General features: G+C 51.0%; 6 protein-coding genes across 6 annotated transcripts; 3 read left to right on the forward strand and 3 right to left on the reverse strand.

Moving 5' to 3' along the window:
- Positions 1–593: 593 nt before the first annotated feature.
- BO85DRAFT_378064 (GOLPH3/VPS74 family protein) lies at positions 594–1,891 on the reverse strand (the record flags this gene model as incomplete). The annotated part of the gene is made up of 4 exons (XM_025656286.1): positions 594–644; positions 700–1,193; positions 1,290–1,536; positions 1,622–1,891. 4 exons carry the CDS (start codon positions 1,889–1,891, stop codon positions 594–596), a joined length of 1,062 nt encoding a protein of 353 aa, XP_025512809.1.
- Positions 1,892–2,855: 964 nt separating this feature from the next.
- acpA (acyl carrier protein) lies at positions 2,856–4,041 on the reverse strand. Its single transcript, XM_025660667.1, has 6 exons — positions 3,678–4,041; positions 3,553–3,570; positions 3,383–3,463; positions 3,271–3,319; positions 3,150–3,188; positions 2,856–3,073 (listed from the first exon to the last, which is right to left on the reverse strand). The coding sequence occupies exons 1-6, from the start codon at positions 3,894–3,896 to the stop codon at positions 3,066–3,068; spliced, it is 414 nt and encodes a 137-aa protein (XP_025512810.1). The 5' UTR covers positions 3,897–4,041; the 3' UTR covers positions 2,856–3,065.
- A 220-nt stretch (positions 4,042–4,261) lies between these two features.
- Positions 4,262–5,147, forward strand: BO85DRAFT_378166 (NuoI/complex I 23 kDa subunit family protein; the record flags this gene model as incomplete). Its single annotated transcript, XM_025656290.1, has 3 exons — positions 4,262–4,539; positions 4,694–4,959; positions 5,017–5,147. 3 exons carry the CDS (start codon positions 4,262–4,264, stop codon positions 5,145–5,147), a joined length of 675 nt encoding a protein of 224 aa, XP_025512811.1.
- A 254-nt stretch (positions 5,148–5,401) lies between these two features.
- BO85DRAFT_86119 (uncharacterized protein) lies at positions 5,402–6,101 on the forward strand. The gene has a single exon (XM_025665739.1). The coding sequence runs from the start codon at positions 5,534–5,536 to the stop codon at positions 6,026–6,028; it is 495 nt and encodes a 164-aa protein (XP_025512812.1). The 5' UTR covers positions 5,402–5,533; the 3' UTR covers positions 6,029–6,101.
- A 10-nt stretch (positions 6,102–6,111) lies between these two features.
- BO85DRAFT_451767 (uncharacterized protein) lies at positions 6,112–6,944 on the forward strand. The gene has a single exon (XM_025660668.1). It carries the CDS (start codon positions 6,458–6,460, stop codon positions 6,914–6,916), a length of 459 nt encoding a protein of 152 aa, XP_025512813.1. The 5' UTR covers positions 6,112–6,457; the 3' UTR covers positions 6,917–6,944.
- Positions 6,945–7,632: 688 nt separating this feature from the next.
- BO85DRAFT_377953 (putative 60S ribosome biogenesis protein Rrp14) lies at positions 7,633–10,581 on the reverse strand (the record flags this gene model as incomplete). Its single annotated transcript, XM_025656280.1, has 6 exons — positions 7,633–9,135; positions 9,254–9,337; positions 9,448–9,619; positions 9,859–9,969; positions 10,034–10,256; positions 10,335–10,581. The coding sequence occupies 6 exons, from the start codon at positions 10,579–10,581 to the stop codon at positions 7,633–7,635; spliced, it is 2,340 nt and encodes a 779-aa protein (XP_025512814.1).
- Between the last annotated feature and the right edge of the window lie 825 nt (positions 10,582–11,406).

An 11,406-nucleotide genomic window follows, 5' to 3' on the forward strand; every position in this document is an offset into this window, starting at 1 on the left:
ATGTGTAGCACTCATTCTTAATCTCTCTTTAAATTTTTTTTCCTTCTTCTTTTCGATAGTTTTTGGTTGTCTGATGACAAAGGCACAAACCAGTTGCGTCCTTGTCATGGCATACCGGGTTCAGTGTTTTGGAGGGCGCCCCGGTGCTGGTTGTCTGTCCTGGCTGCATGCATGTGAACGGGGTTTAACTTCCCAGAGGTGCGTACAATTCCTGTGGGAATTGGGGGAGTGTGTGCTTTGAGAAATACATATGGCATGGCCGCGCTTTACCTCCTTGAAAATAGAGGGAGGGAGCGGGCGAGTCATGGGTGGAAAAGAAAGCTGTGGAACAAAAGCAGACGATGAAAACACAGATCAATGGAGATCGAATCGAACATCCCGTGCAAAACAATGCAAGACGGATTTCATATAAACGCCACTCTGCCAGTTCCAACCGGTATACCGGTGACTACTTCAAGATGAAGCCAAGTAGAGCTCCCCCGGGGTAGTTGTTTTGTGGATTCAGAAACCAATAGCATAAGGGGAAATAATAGGAAAGTAAAAAGACAAACTAGGTTGGGGACTATAGCAGATGACGAAGAATGATAATACCCTTACAGTAGGGAGTCGAGTCTAGTGAAAACGCTCAAACATGCTGCCACAATCTGCAAGAGGATTAGCACTGGGCGCAGAGTAGCCAATGGATGAGGAGCAACGTACCTCCATCTGAAGTTCTCGGTCCTTAGATTTGTTCACCTCGTCGTTGATAGCCTGTGCCAGATTTGCTCCAATGGCCTGCGACCCTCCTGCTCTCCGGGCAAATGGCCACTGAGAGTATTCAGCAAGCAACTCATCCACCTGCGCGAATGCCCTTTCGCGGGCCTCATGACTCATTGTGACCAGAGCGTTCTCCAGCACGTTGGCCGCATAGGCCGCGCATACCATGGTGATGGTTCGTAGGTAACGGAACTCGACGTCCTCAGGAAGCCATGCATTTGCCGGGAGGATCACTGTACGGCTGCTGCAGACGTTGCGGACGCGGCGGTGGAGATCGTCCTTGGCGCCTCCATCGGCGACGGGATGCGTAGCCATGTCGAAGAGGAGGAAGTTCCGCTTTTCGGTGCGAAGGATACCCTTGTCTACCAAACCTTTGGCGAGGCGTTCGCGCACTTGCTTGAGTTGGTAGCCAATCTTCATCAGATTCCATGTTTCGCCTGCCCGGAAGACACGTCGAGTCAGCCAATGCGTCAATAGCAATCGCGGAAGAATCAATAAGGAAACATGATCGGAGATGCTCCTGCGTAACGTACCGCTCAACAAATCGATCCAGGAGTTCACGCTCATCTTCTCACTCGACTTCATTATCTTCAGCGCCTCGTCCAGCAAGACCTCCCCAGTTAGCGTATCGTCGACCACCTCAATCACCCGATCGGCCAAAGGGAAACGTCGTCGAGAGGAGTCCTTCTGCATGCTGATCCGACCACGGAGCGCTAACTCGATCACGATGCATCCTCGGAGAGCGTATGAGATGTTCTCGTTCCAAAAAGACAGATAACCCTACAGCGACACCAAGCCATCCCGGACGCGCCTGTCAGTCATTGAACACTGGGTGTAGATGCGCGTAGCTAGGCTAGGGGCTCACCTGCTTATCCTTCAAGCCCAACAGAAGCACCTCTTCCATCAGCGTCAACTTGGGCTGCTTGCTGCGTTCCTCCGTCTCACTGATGTCCCTAGGATCGAAGGCGATTTTGTGACCGTTTTCGGAGCTGGTGAACGAGGTCTCGGGGATGCGGTTATCCAGCGACGAACCATTTCTCGACACGGGCGAAGAGACTCTGCTGTCGTCGTTGTCTTCGGCGCCAGCGACTCGACCGCCACCTCTCCGGCGAGTCAACCCCCCGGCTGAGGCCATGAGGATCTAAATGCGGCTGGAGGACGGGAGTGGGGGGGAGGGAGGAATCAAGGGAACCAGGATGGTGTCGATAAGCACGCAAATGATGGAGTCTATGCCGTTATCGTCTGCGACATGGACAGATGTTTGTCTTATTGGGCGGGTAGGAAGATCGGAGGTTGGAGTTGCTAGAATGGAAGAGTGACGCCGGAAAGTTTGCTAGACGGGAAATTGTCAGGGGGGGTTAGTTGTGGTGGAAGACGACGACGAAGAGGAAAGGCAGGCCGACAATCAATGGGGGAAGAAGGAGACGGGCGGCCAGAGAAGTGGGTAACTGAGCCGAGCAGCGACAAGAAACCCCAATTACAGCCCGGTGAGAACTCAAGACAAGAAAAAAGAAGGGTGGTGGTGGTGGGAGATAAAAACCCGGGGAGGGAAGTGTTGGATGGAGGAGATATAAAGATTGATGCGGTCGATGCGGTCGCTAAGGCTATCTGGCGCTTGGTCTTCCTTTGGCTGGGCGTCTCCAGTTAGTTAGTAGTTGTTGCTTCTCCGGTGACGGACCCCATTCTTTTATGGTCACTACTTACTACTTACTACTTTCTACTTATCTATTCCCAGCCCACTCGGTTCCAGGCCCCTGCGGGTTTTATTTTTATTTTTATTTTATTTTATTTTTCTCTCTCTGCTTCAGTCGCATTAAACATTGGTTTCAAGGCTGCAGCAGGAAATCCCAGCCCTTCTCACCTTCAATATGCTGGCTGGGGCCCTGCACTTAAAACATTTCTCGTTGATTGCTCCCGAATCGGTAGCCTCCACGTCATCCCACGGAACCGCATATCAGATTCGTTCCGACCTGAACACCGCGTGCAATACCAAGCTTAATTCAACGCTATCAGTTTCATCAGCATTACTTTCTCAGCAGTCAAGCTAATTCCTTCAACAACACCCAATAAAGAAAGAATTAGATATTTCATACGAAAAGACCAGCCAAAATCAGTCAAAACTGCATTGAAGATGATATACACGATATAATAGAGTGAAAGAGCACAGGCATGTATCAGCATACAGAGTAGCGTGACCGACTCCGGGTACCTCCACTATGGCAAGTCCCATGTAGATGCACGCCAGAAGTCCCTTTCCTTTCTATTCTAAATCCCCCAATCCACTCCGAGTCCTCGCATTACGTTCATATTTAGTGAGCTAGCAGAGTAGTCAGTACCAAATCCCCACAAGTCATGTTCAATTGCACAACAAAGTGTGTTATGTCAAAACTTACCATCGGGCTGACCAAGGATGTACTCAACAGCCTTGTCAACTATAGCAGAAGGAATGGTCAGTATGTGTTCTCCGGCGTCGCAATACCCTGTAAGGGCATCTCATCCCAAAGCTGCACTTACCGCTGTGGATGGAGTCGGCCTCCTTGTCGGGGATCTCAATGCTGAATTCCTATAGACATCCCTATCAGTATACAACGTCGAGGATAAACCAGGGCATATGCGATCTCCATACCTCCTCAATGGCCATGACGACCTCAACGGTATCCAAGCTGTCCAGACCGAGGTCGTTCGCGAAGTGAGAGGCACCGTTGATCTGTTACATCGCGACGGTTAAGCTATGATTCTTTACCCGCGGGAAATCCCGGCCAATGACATCGGGCGTCATCGGGTATCCAAACTGACCTTGCTAGCATCGGAGACCTGTTATAATTCCAGCCTGTCAGTCACTGTGCTTGTTTTATATTTCTTGATAGCTTGCAATTCCTCGCCTTGAGCGAGAAGTTGAAAACGCGCGATTCCGGACGCACCTTGTCAAAGTTCTTCAGCAGGTTGACTATCCGACCCTCAACCTCATCCTTGTTGAGACCAGCGGGGGCGGAGTAGAGTCTGACACCCTGGTAGGCAAAGCGAGGGGCGAATTGGGCCGGACGAGCGACAGGAGAGCTACGGATCTGGAAGGGAGCCGGAGTCTTGACGGCACGAGGGACGGAGGCCCTGAGGGAGCGGACGACAGCGGAGCGGAACATGATGGCAGGAAGGTGAAGCTGAAAAGGGAGGCTAAAAAGGGCCTGTGTAAGAAGAAGAGGTGGAGTGGGGGGGAGAATGAGGAGGAGAAGGTAGTGATGGAATGGGGAAAGATTGGGGGAAATGAAGCGATGGATGATGAACGGGTTTGGATTCTGTTGCGGCTCGGAGGAAGCAAAATCCTGGCGGCGGGCCAATCACGGGGCGGCAGAAAGCCATGACCTAAGCAGGCCGGCGACCCAAGCAGAACTTCGTCGACTTCCACCTCCAACCGCTTCTGGTTCGAATTGCTGCTGTTCCCCCCCTCTGTCAATTGACCTCCCCCCTCGTCATCCCCGCTCTTTCGCGCGCTTCTTCGACTTCCGCGATGGCCGCCCCCAAGTCCGTCGCCAGGCTCGTCGCCTACTCTCGTCCTACAGCCTTCCCTCTCCGCTCTTCGCCCTTGGGATCCATCGCAAACTTCTCTTCCTCGGTGAACCGGGCAGCTACGCCAGCTGGTCCCCCCCAACCGGGCTTCCGTCTGCCCCCTCCGAAGAAATGGGACGAAGGCACTGAGTCTTCTCTCGACAAGGCAGGAAAGTACTTCCTTATGGCTGAGTTGTTGCGCGGCATGTACGTCGTGCTGGAGCAGTTCTTCAGACCTCCGTAAGTCGCCCCATCCAGCTTCGTCAGGTCTGCCTCGGTGCATATCATCATCAGAACGTCTCGTGGGCCTTCTAAGCCTGTCTATTGCTTTCCCTTATCTTGGAGAGGATTGTTCTGTCTCAATGGACTTGCGGCTGATGCGCTGGTCGTTTAGTTACACCATCTTCTACCCCTTCGAGAAGGGTCCCATCTCCCCCCGTTTCCGTGGCGAACACGCTCTGCGTCGCTACCCCACCGGTGAAGAGCGCTGCATTGCCTGCAAGCTCTGCGAGGCCATCTGCCCGGCCCAGGCTATCACCATCGAGGCTGAGGAGCGTGAGGATGGAAGCCGTCGCACGACGCGTTACGATATCGACATGACCAAGTGCATCTACTGTGGTTACTGCCAGGAGAGTTGCCCTGTCGACGCTATTGTTGAGAGTGAGTAATCAGTAAAATTCTGTAGGACGTGAGTCGTTTACTGACAATGTCGCGTAGCTTCCAACGCCGAATATGCCACCGAGACCCGTGAAGAGCTGCTGTACAACAAGGAGAAGCTTCTCGCCAACGGTGACAAGTGGGAGCCCGAAATTGCTGCTGCTATCAGAGCCGATGCTCCTTACCGCTAAGCGGCACCTGTATTTGCCAATGATGACACCGGACACGGTGTCCATGTGACACTCCCCTTGGAAGAGATGCGAGAAAAACATGATATTAGAAAGTCTTTCCGACCTAGAAAGCCTGGCTTGTAGCCACCCCCAATTATCCCCACGCTGTACATATCTCACGCCCATCCCCCCTTCGCCTCCCTGATTACCTTCTGTACTAGTCGGGTCTACCGGAATTGATCAGATCGGCCACTCGATTCCGGGTCTGGTTTTGTCTTTGATGTTGAAGGAAATCCTGCATGTTGTGTTGTTTTTTACTCTTGTTTGTCTAGGGATCCAATCAAAGAATTTTTCCTTTGTTATGTACCAGAATAGTGCTTGAACAACGACCTATCAGTGCAGCAACCATGCTCAACTATAAGCTATGGTATCACATAGCAATACACTGGTCTGCCATACTCTCCGCCACTCAATCACTCACAGCCCAACCAAGCACGCAATATCCTCAACACTGCGGTACTCAGCTAGCAATCTCTCCCAACCCACCACCCGCCTATTGCTATTACCTACCCCTATCAATTGGAATTATCGGATATATCCTACCCTCCCATACAAAACCACGCATACCCAGCAACACAGACATAATCATCCCTATATCCGGTAAAGCTATAGTGGATAAACCCATGTCGTCCAACATGATACTTTCACGGTATACAGAACACCTACACCGCAACTCTGCCTCCATATCCAACAAAGAGTCCAGACCATCCACAAAGGCATACTATCCATACAATAGCCTGAATAGACAGCCCTACACCAGAGACCTCCCACGGAACTACCACTCGTCTCTCCCGCAAAACAAAAGGAAACTGCCATTATTTTCTCCCCTCAAACTCTGGTAGCGACGAGAACGTCCCGTCCCGTAGTCTGTAACAAAGCAACAGAGTACAACAGAGCTAGTAGACTAGGTTAAGGTTGGTGTTGGGGGTTTCTTTGTGCAGTAGCAGGTTGACACGTTCCAGTGCTGGTAGATGAGTGTAGGAGAATGCCTAGACATAGCCCTTATGTCCATACCGTGATACGCTTCCAGAGCAATTAAGCATATCTGTAGACCCTTCTAGACTTCTATATGTCCCATCACGTCCTGCATATGGGATAGATAATCGCTCACGGCATATCCCAAACATCTACCAAAGTCATGAACTTCAATGTAACAGCATAGCTATATAAGCCCTTTCATCACGAGATGGCCCCCCCTTATACAATGAAAGAATCACCATCCCATCCCATCCAACCCAACCCAGCCCTCATTCCCTAACTACCCACTCGATATGACTACCACCACCACCACCCTCTCCCTCCTCGTCTTCCACGGCTCCCCCCTCGACTTCATCAAATACCGGCACGCCGTACTCCTCCTCACCACATACCCCGACAACCAACAAAGCATGTTCCACATCACGGGGCCCCCCGGCGAATTCAAGTTCGTTGAGGTAACCGGGACGAATCCCACGCAGAGCGCGAAACTAGAGCGGAATATCCCCGTCGTATCGACGGTAAGTGGTGATAAAAACTCTACTACTACTACTATCTCTAGGAAGATGGTCAGGGATGCGTGCGCTAGGGTTAAAGTGCGGAATGATCTCCCCGGGTGGAATTGTCAGAATTGGGTGGGCGAGGCTTTGTCGGAGTTAGTCAAGATTGGGTGTTGTACGGAGGTGCAGAGGGGGTTGGCTGTTGATGGGATGGTGGATGCGTGTTTGGAGGCGAGGGATGAGAGGTTTGCTTAATTTCTTTTCTTTCATTTTTTTTTTTTTTATATTGGGGAGAAGGGGTTAAAAAGTTTTGATGATGATAGGTTGATATAGATGGTGGTGATAGACGATAGATGATGGATGAGTGATGATGATGATTATGATTGATGATGGGTAACTCTTTTCGGGCCCATGACTTATGAGGTATGACTTGGACTGAGTTACGACATAGACAAAAGTTTGCTGGCAGACAATTCTAATGAAGATGATGACTATTGGTATGCATGGTTAGCTAAGGTCTCCTCAGAGTCTCTCTCTTAGCTACTGTGCTGCGAACTGCATTGTGCATACTCAATCAAATTCGTACATGAATGTAGTAGTTGTGCAAGCTCAGCTGGCATAAGAAACAACAAACAAAGACAAAAAATGCTTCGTGAGATTCGGTATATATGCACAAAATGAACAGAGAACCTCCAGAGTTTAAACTCCCCAAACACCGTTTCTCCAATGCCCGCACTCCCTTCAACTTTTTGGTCTCGAGCTTCTTTTGCTCAATCTGTAGCATGTTTCTGCTCCTCTCTGAGTTTTCCCTTTTGTTCTTCCCTTTTTTTTTCCTTTGGTTGTTTTGTTTTTGAATCTTCCGGCCCCCATTCTTCTGTGCGTGTATGTACACATGGTCAGAGGTTGCAGCTTGGTATTACACTTTGGACGGGTCTCCACTTCTTCTTCCAACATAGCAGCACAATGTTTGCTTATTTCTTGCCTCCAGACTTGGCCTTGAAGCTGCCCTCAAAGCCCGGTCTGGACTTCTTCTTAGCTCCTCCGGCCTGCTTCTTCTTGCCGCCTCCCTTGTTGCCCTTCTCCTCTCGGCGCTTCCGGAGGTTCTCTTCACGCTTCTGCTGCTTCATGTCCTTGCCCTTCTTCACGGCTTCCAGACGCTCCTTCCATTCGCGCTCGGACTTCTTCTTCGCCGATTCCTTGCGCTTGAGCGCCTTCTTCAGCAACGATGTGTCGTCACGGACCCGTTCGCCATGTGCCCGCTTCTTCGCGTTAAGCCACAGGTCCTTCTCTTCAATGTCAGCCCGCTTCTGCTCGTCCATGGCGGCGAGCTTGGCCTTCTTCGCTTCAACAGCCTTCAGGGCTGCGGCAGGGTCTTTAGGACCGTGGCTCTTAGGTTGCTCCCGGACTCCGGAAAGAGTGGGGTCGGCGTGTTGGCCATCTGCGAAGACAACGCGGCCAAAAGCGTAGTTGTTGTTCGAGCCGACGGAATCAGCGGGTGAGCGCGGGGAGGCGAGAAGGGATCCCGAGCCACCAGGAGAAAAGCGGCGGGCCATGGCTTCATCCTTCAGCCGTTGCTCCTCTTCTCTAGCCTTTTGGCGCAGCTCCTTCTTGTGCGCTTTGCGTTGCTCGGCTTTTTGGCGGCGAGCTTCGATTAGCTCTTGACGGTTTCTAGCGGGCTTTCCGTTGAGCCCATCGGCATGGCGGGCTGCGCGAAGTTCATCGAGCCGCTTCTGTAACCGTTGCTTGAGCTCATCGGGGGTAGGCTTGAGAGGCTTAGGTTCGGAGGTGGAGGATTTGGAGGCTTCGGTGGGGGGAACAATGGAGGATATGGAAGAGCTGCCCGATTGGGGATTGGAAGCATCGAACCCAGGGGAGTTGGGGGTGGACGCAGAAGAGGATGGTTGTTCTTCTTGTTCGGCGTTGAACTCGAGCGAGAGACCTTCGGCGGGGACGCCATCCGCAATTTCACTGTCATCACTATCGCTGTCCTCTTGTTCTTGTTTTTGTTCCTTGGTCTTGTTGGCGGGGGTCGACTCGGATTTTTGCACAGCAGGTGTTTCGGTCTCTTCGGGCTGCTCGGCTACCTTGACCTTCCTAGCAGCTTCCTTGGCCTTCTTCTTCTCCTTCTGAGCAGCTTTCTTCTGGGCCTTCTTTTCCTCCTTCAACTTCTTGCGCGCTTCTGCCTCTTCGGCCGACTTGGCGGATGTGCGCTCCGCATCAGCCGAGTCTTCGGCCTGCTTTTGCTTCTTTGAGTTGGCATCTCCTCTCTTCAGTCCTTCCTTGGGCTTCTCGGAGCCGAGTTCACCGTTATCAGAAGAGTCGTCTTCCTCCCCATTCCCTTCCTCGTCACGTTTACGCTTGCGTGCATTCTCGTCCATCACATCCTTGGCTGACTTGGCGGAATCGGGGTCCAACTTCGCCCGCTTGGCTTCACGGGCCTGCTCCTTAGTCTGCTTCTTGCGCTGCCATTGATCCTATTCCAGGAACCACTGGTCAGCTGTGTCTTAAGCGCGACGCTAAATGAGACGAAGGGAGAAAAGGGAAGGGCAGGAGGAAATTTTGCAGCAAGAAAAGATTGGACAAGTCACATACACTGCCATCTTCGCCGTAATAAAATTTCGCCGGGATCAGCGACAGTAAACCGTCGAAGGCCTGAGCATGGCTTCGCAGGCGTTCCTGAAGAAGAAAAAATAGAGGAGGTCAACCTCGTGATCGGGCATAATGCAATGCACGGAACAACACACCTCGATATCATCCATCCTTCAAGAAACAGAGTGACCGCAGACCTTCCAAGGGATCCAAGCCGTTGAACCAGTAATATACTGGAGGTTGATGAGAAATTTGGGCAACGCTCGGTCGAACGTAGTGAAGGCCGCGATACTTCGAAAAAATTGGGTGGGCAGGTTGAAATCTTGGCGCTCTGTCTCCGCTCGGCTGTTCACCGCCCGCGCACACAGACTGTTGTTCGGATTAATGTTTGACCTTGTGCAGTAGCAACTGGTCAATGAGATTACAGCTACGTACTACATGACTCCGAGTCTGTTCATAGCCCACTCATCATTATACAGCTACGATAAGTTGGTGCACAAAAGACTTGATTTCATCCATACCATACAGAAAGTCATCAACTTCATTAAGAAACCCCCATACCATAGACAGCGGGTTTCCTCATCAGGTACCAGCCCATGATGATTTACTCTTGCACTTTCAGTAGTGCTGGCACTGGCACATCCAATTCCGGACATTCTTCGCTTTGGATCTCAGTGATATTATCATAAGGAAATGGAATCGTCCAGATCAAATCGAACCTAGATAGGAAACCCATTCATTAGTAACTCATCTAGCCTGAAGCCAAACCATCCAATAACTTACCGATCATCAGGATATTCAGGAGGGTCCTCATATCCCAGCTCCTGGACAATCTGCCTCATCTTACCATGGCGCCAGGAGATCAGAATATTTCCTGTTCCTTTGAACTCTTTGATCCGTTTCGCCACACACTTAACGTGATTGCGCTTGCAGGATGTATCAACGGAGAGGCCAAGGTCCCGTGCGACGGGGAGGACGGTCTCATAGGAACGCCTATGCTGGCCTCCTGAGCAGTCACCAACATAAACATTAGCTTATCCGGCCTGAAAGTGGGAATAACCGCCTGAGATGCGCCATGTCTTACGCTTATTGATCTTGGGTGCCATCACATGGCCTATTTCATAAGGTGACCCCACGCCGAATACTTCCCGGAGGCACTCGGCGCGTTTGAACCCATCGGCATTTAGTCCACTGTCCTCAGGATCTGGGGGTTTCTCGCCATGACGGATGAGAAACACTGTCGGGGGGTTGGGGTTGGGCGTAGATATTGGGGATGCATGTAAGATGGTAGAAAGGCATAGAGGGGATAGTAGAATGAGTACGGATTTCATTCTGTGGTAAGGCCCAGCTGATGTACTATGTATATATATCCGACAATATTTGCTGGGGTTTCAGACGTAAGGTCAACACATCGATAACTAGTAGTAGTATAGGTCAGGAGTCCTTCGATGAATGATCTCGAAGTTTGAAAGACTCTTTAAAGCTCCCTCATTCTTGCTGCATTCCAGGGAAGGAACGCTACGCACTATTTAAAACCGAAGCAACTAATACGCAGTGGCACCCCCTGCCACCTACAGGCGTGGATCTACAATTGTCGCACACCCACCATTGCAAACTCAACTATGAGCGAATTTTCAGGATGATCCATGTGTTCATCGTAGTGAAAGAAAAAACCTCGGTGACGGTCGCAAGTGGGTGCTAATTACAGTTGAAACATGCTTCTTCCCTCGCCCCCTCCATAGTATAACTACTAACTTACTGATGTCGCAGTTGTCGGTCAGGCGGGCTATCCACCACGAGAGGCACCGCGTAAAGTATAACCTTAACAGGCGACCAATCTGTTTGCTTCCACCAGCTGGTCGCTGGAGTCAGATGATGATCTGTCTAGACTAGTTCTTGGGTATTTTTGAGGGGCACTCTTTGTGAGTACCTTGCGAATACTTGAGATGTTTATCGAGGAATGAAATGAATTATATGGTGCCGCGTGGGCTAGCTGAGTGTAGGAAGCTTGAGATGTGCAACATGGTCGTGCCGTTAACCTTGCATTTTGCGTATGCTGGGGAGGTGGTTGTAAGGGGTTGGGGGGATCTTGGTATGATAAGGTTTGATAAAGATGGGTAAGTAGTTGCTTATTGCTGGGTTGGTGTGTAAGGCTG

The sequence above is a fragment of the Aspergillus piperis genome (genome assembly GCF_003184755.1).
Source record: "Aspergillus piperis CBS 112811 unplaced genomic scaffold BO85scaffold_17, whole genome shotgun sequence".
Classification (NCBI taxonomy): domain Eukaryota; kingdom Fungi; phylum Ascomycota; class Eurotiomycetes; order Eurotiales; family Aspergillaceae; genus Aspergillus; species Aspergillus piperis.

What these genes read in the sequence shown, in the direction of transcription:
- acpA (XM_025660667.1), bottom strand. Translation starts at nt 3,896, where the DNA reads ATGTTCCGCTCCGCTGTCGTCCGCTCCCTCAGGGCCTCCGTCCCTCGT. An exon ending in TCGTCATGGCCATTGAGGAG is followed by an intron (nt 3,320 to 3,382) that starts GTATGGAGATCG and finishes GGATGTCTATAG; the next exon opens with GAATTCAGCATTGAGATCCC. An exon ending in GGCCGACTCCATCCACAGCG is followed by an intron (nt 3,189 to 3,270) that starts GTAAGTGCAGCT and finishes CTTCTGCTATAG; the next exon opens with TTGACAAGGCTGTTGAGTAC.
- BO85DRAFT_86119 (XM_025665739.1), top strand. Translation starts at nt 5,534, where the DNA reads ATGCTCAACTATAAGCTATGGTATCACATAGCAATACACTGGTCTGCC.
- BO85DRAFT_451767 (XM_025660668.1), top strand. Translation starts at nt 6,458, where the DNA reads ATGACTACCACCACCACCACCCTCTCCCTCCTCGTCTTCCACGGCTCC.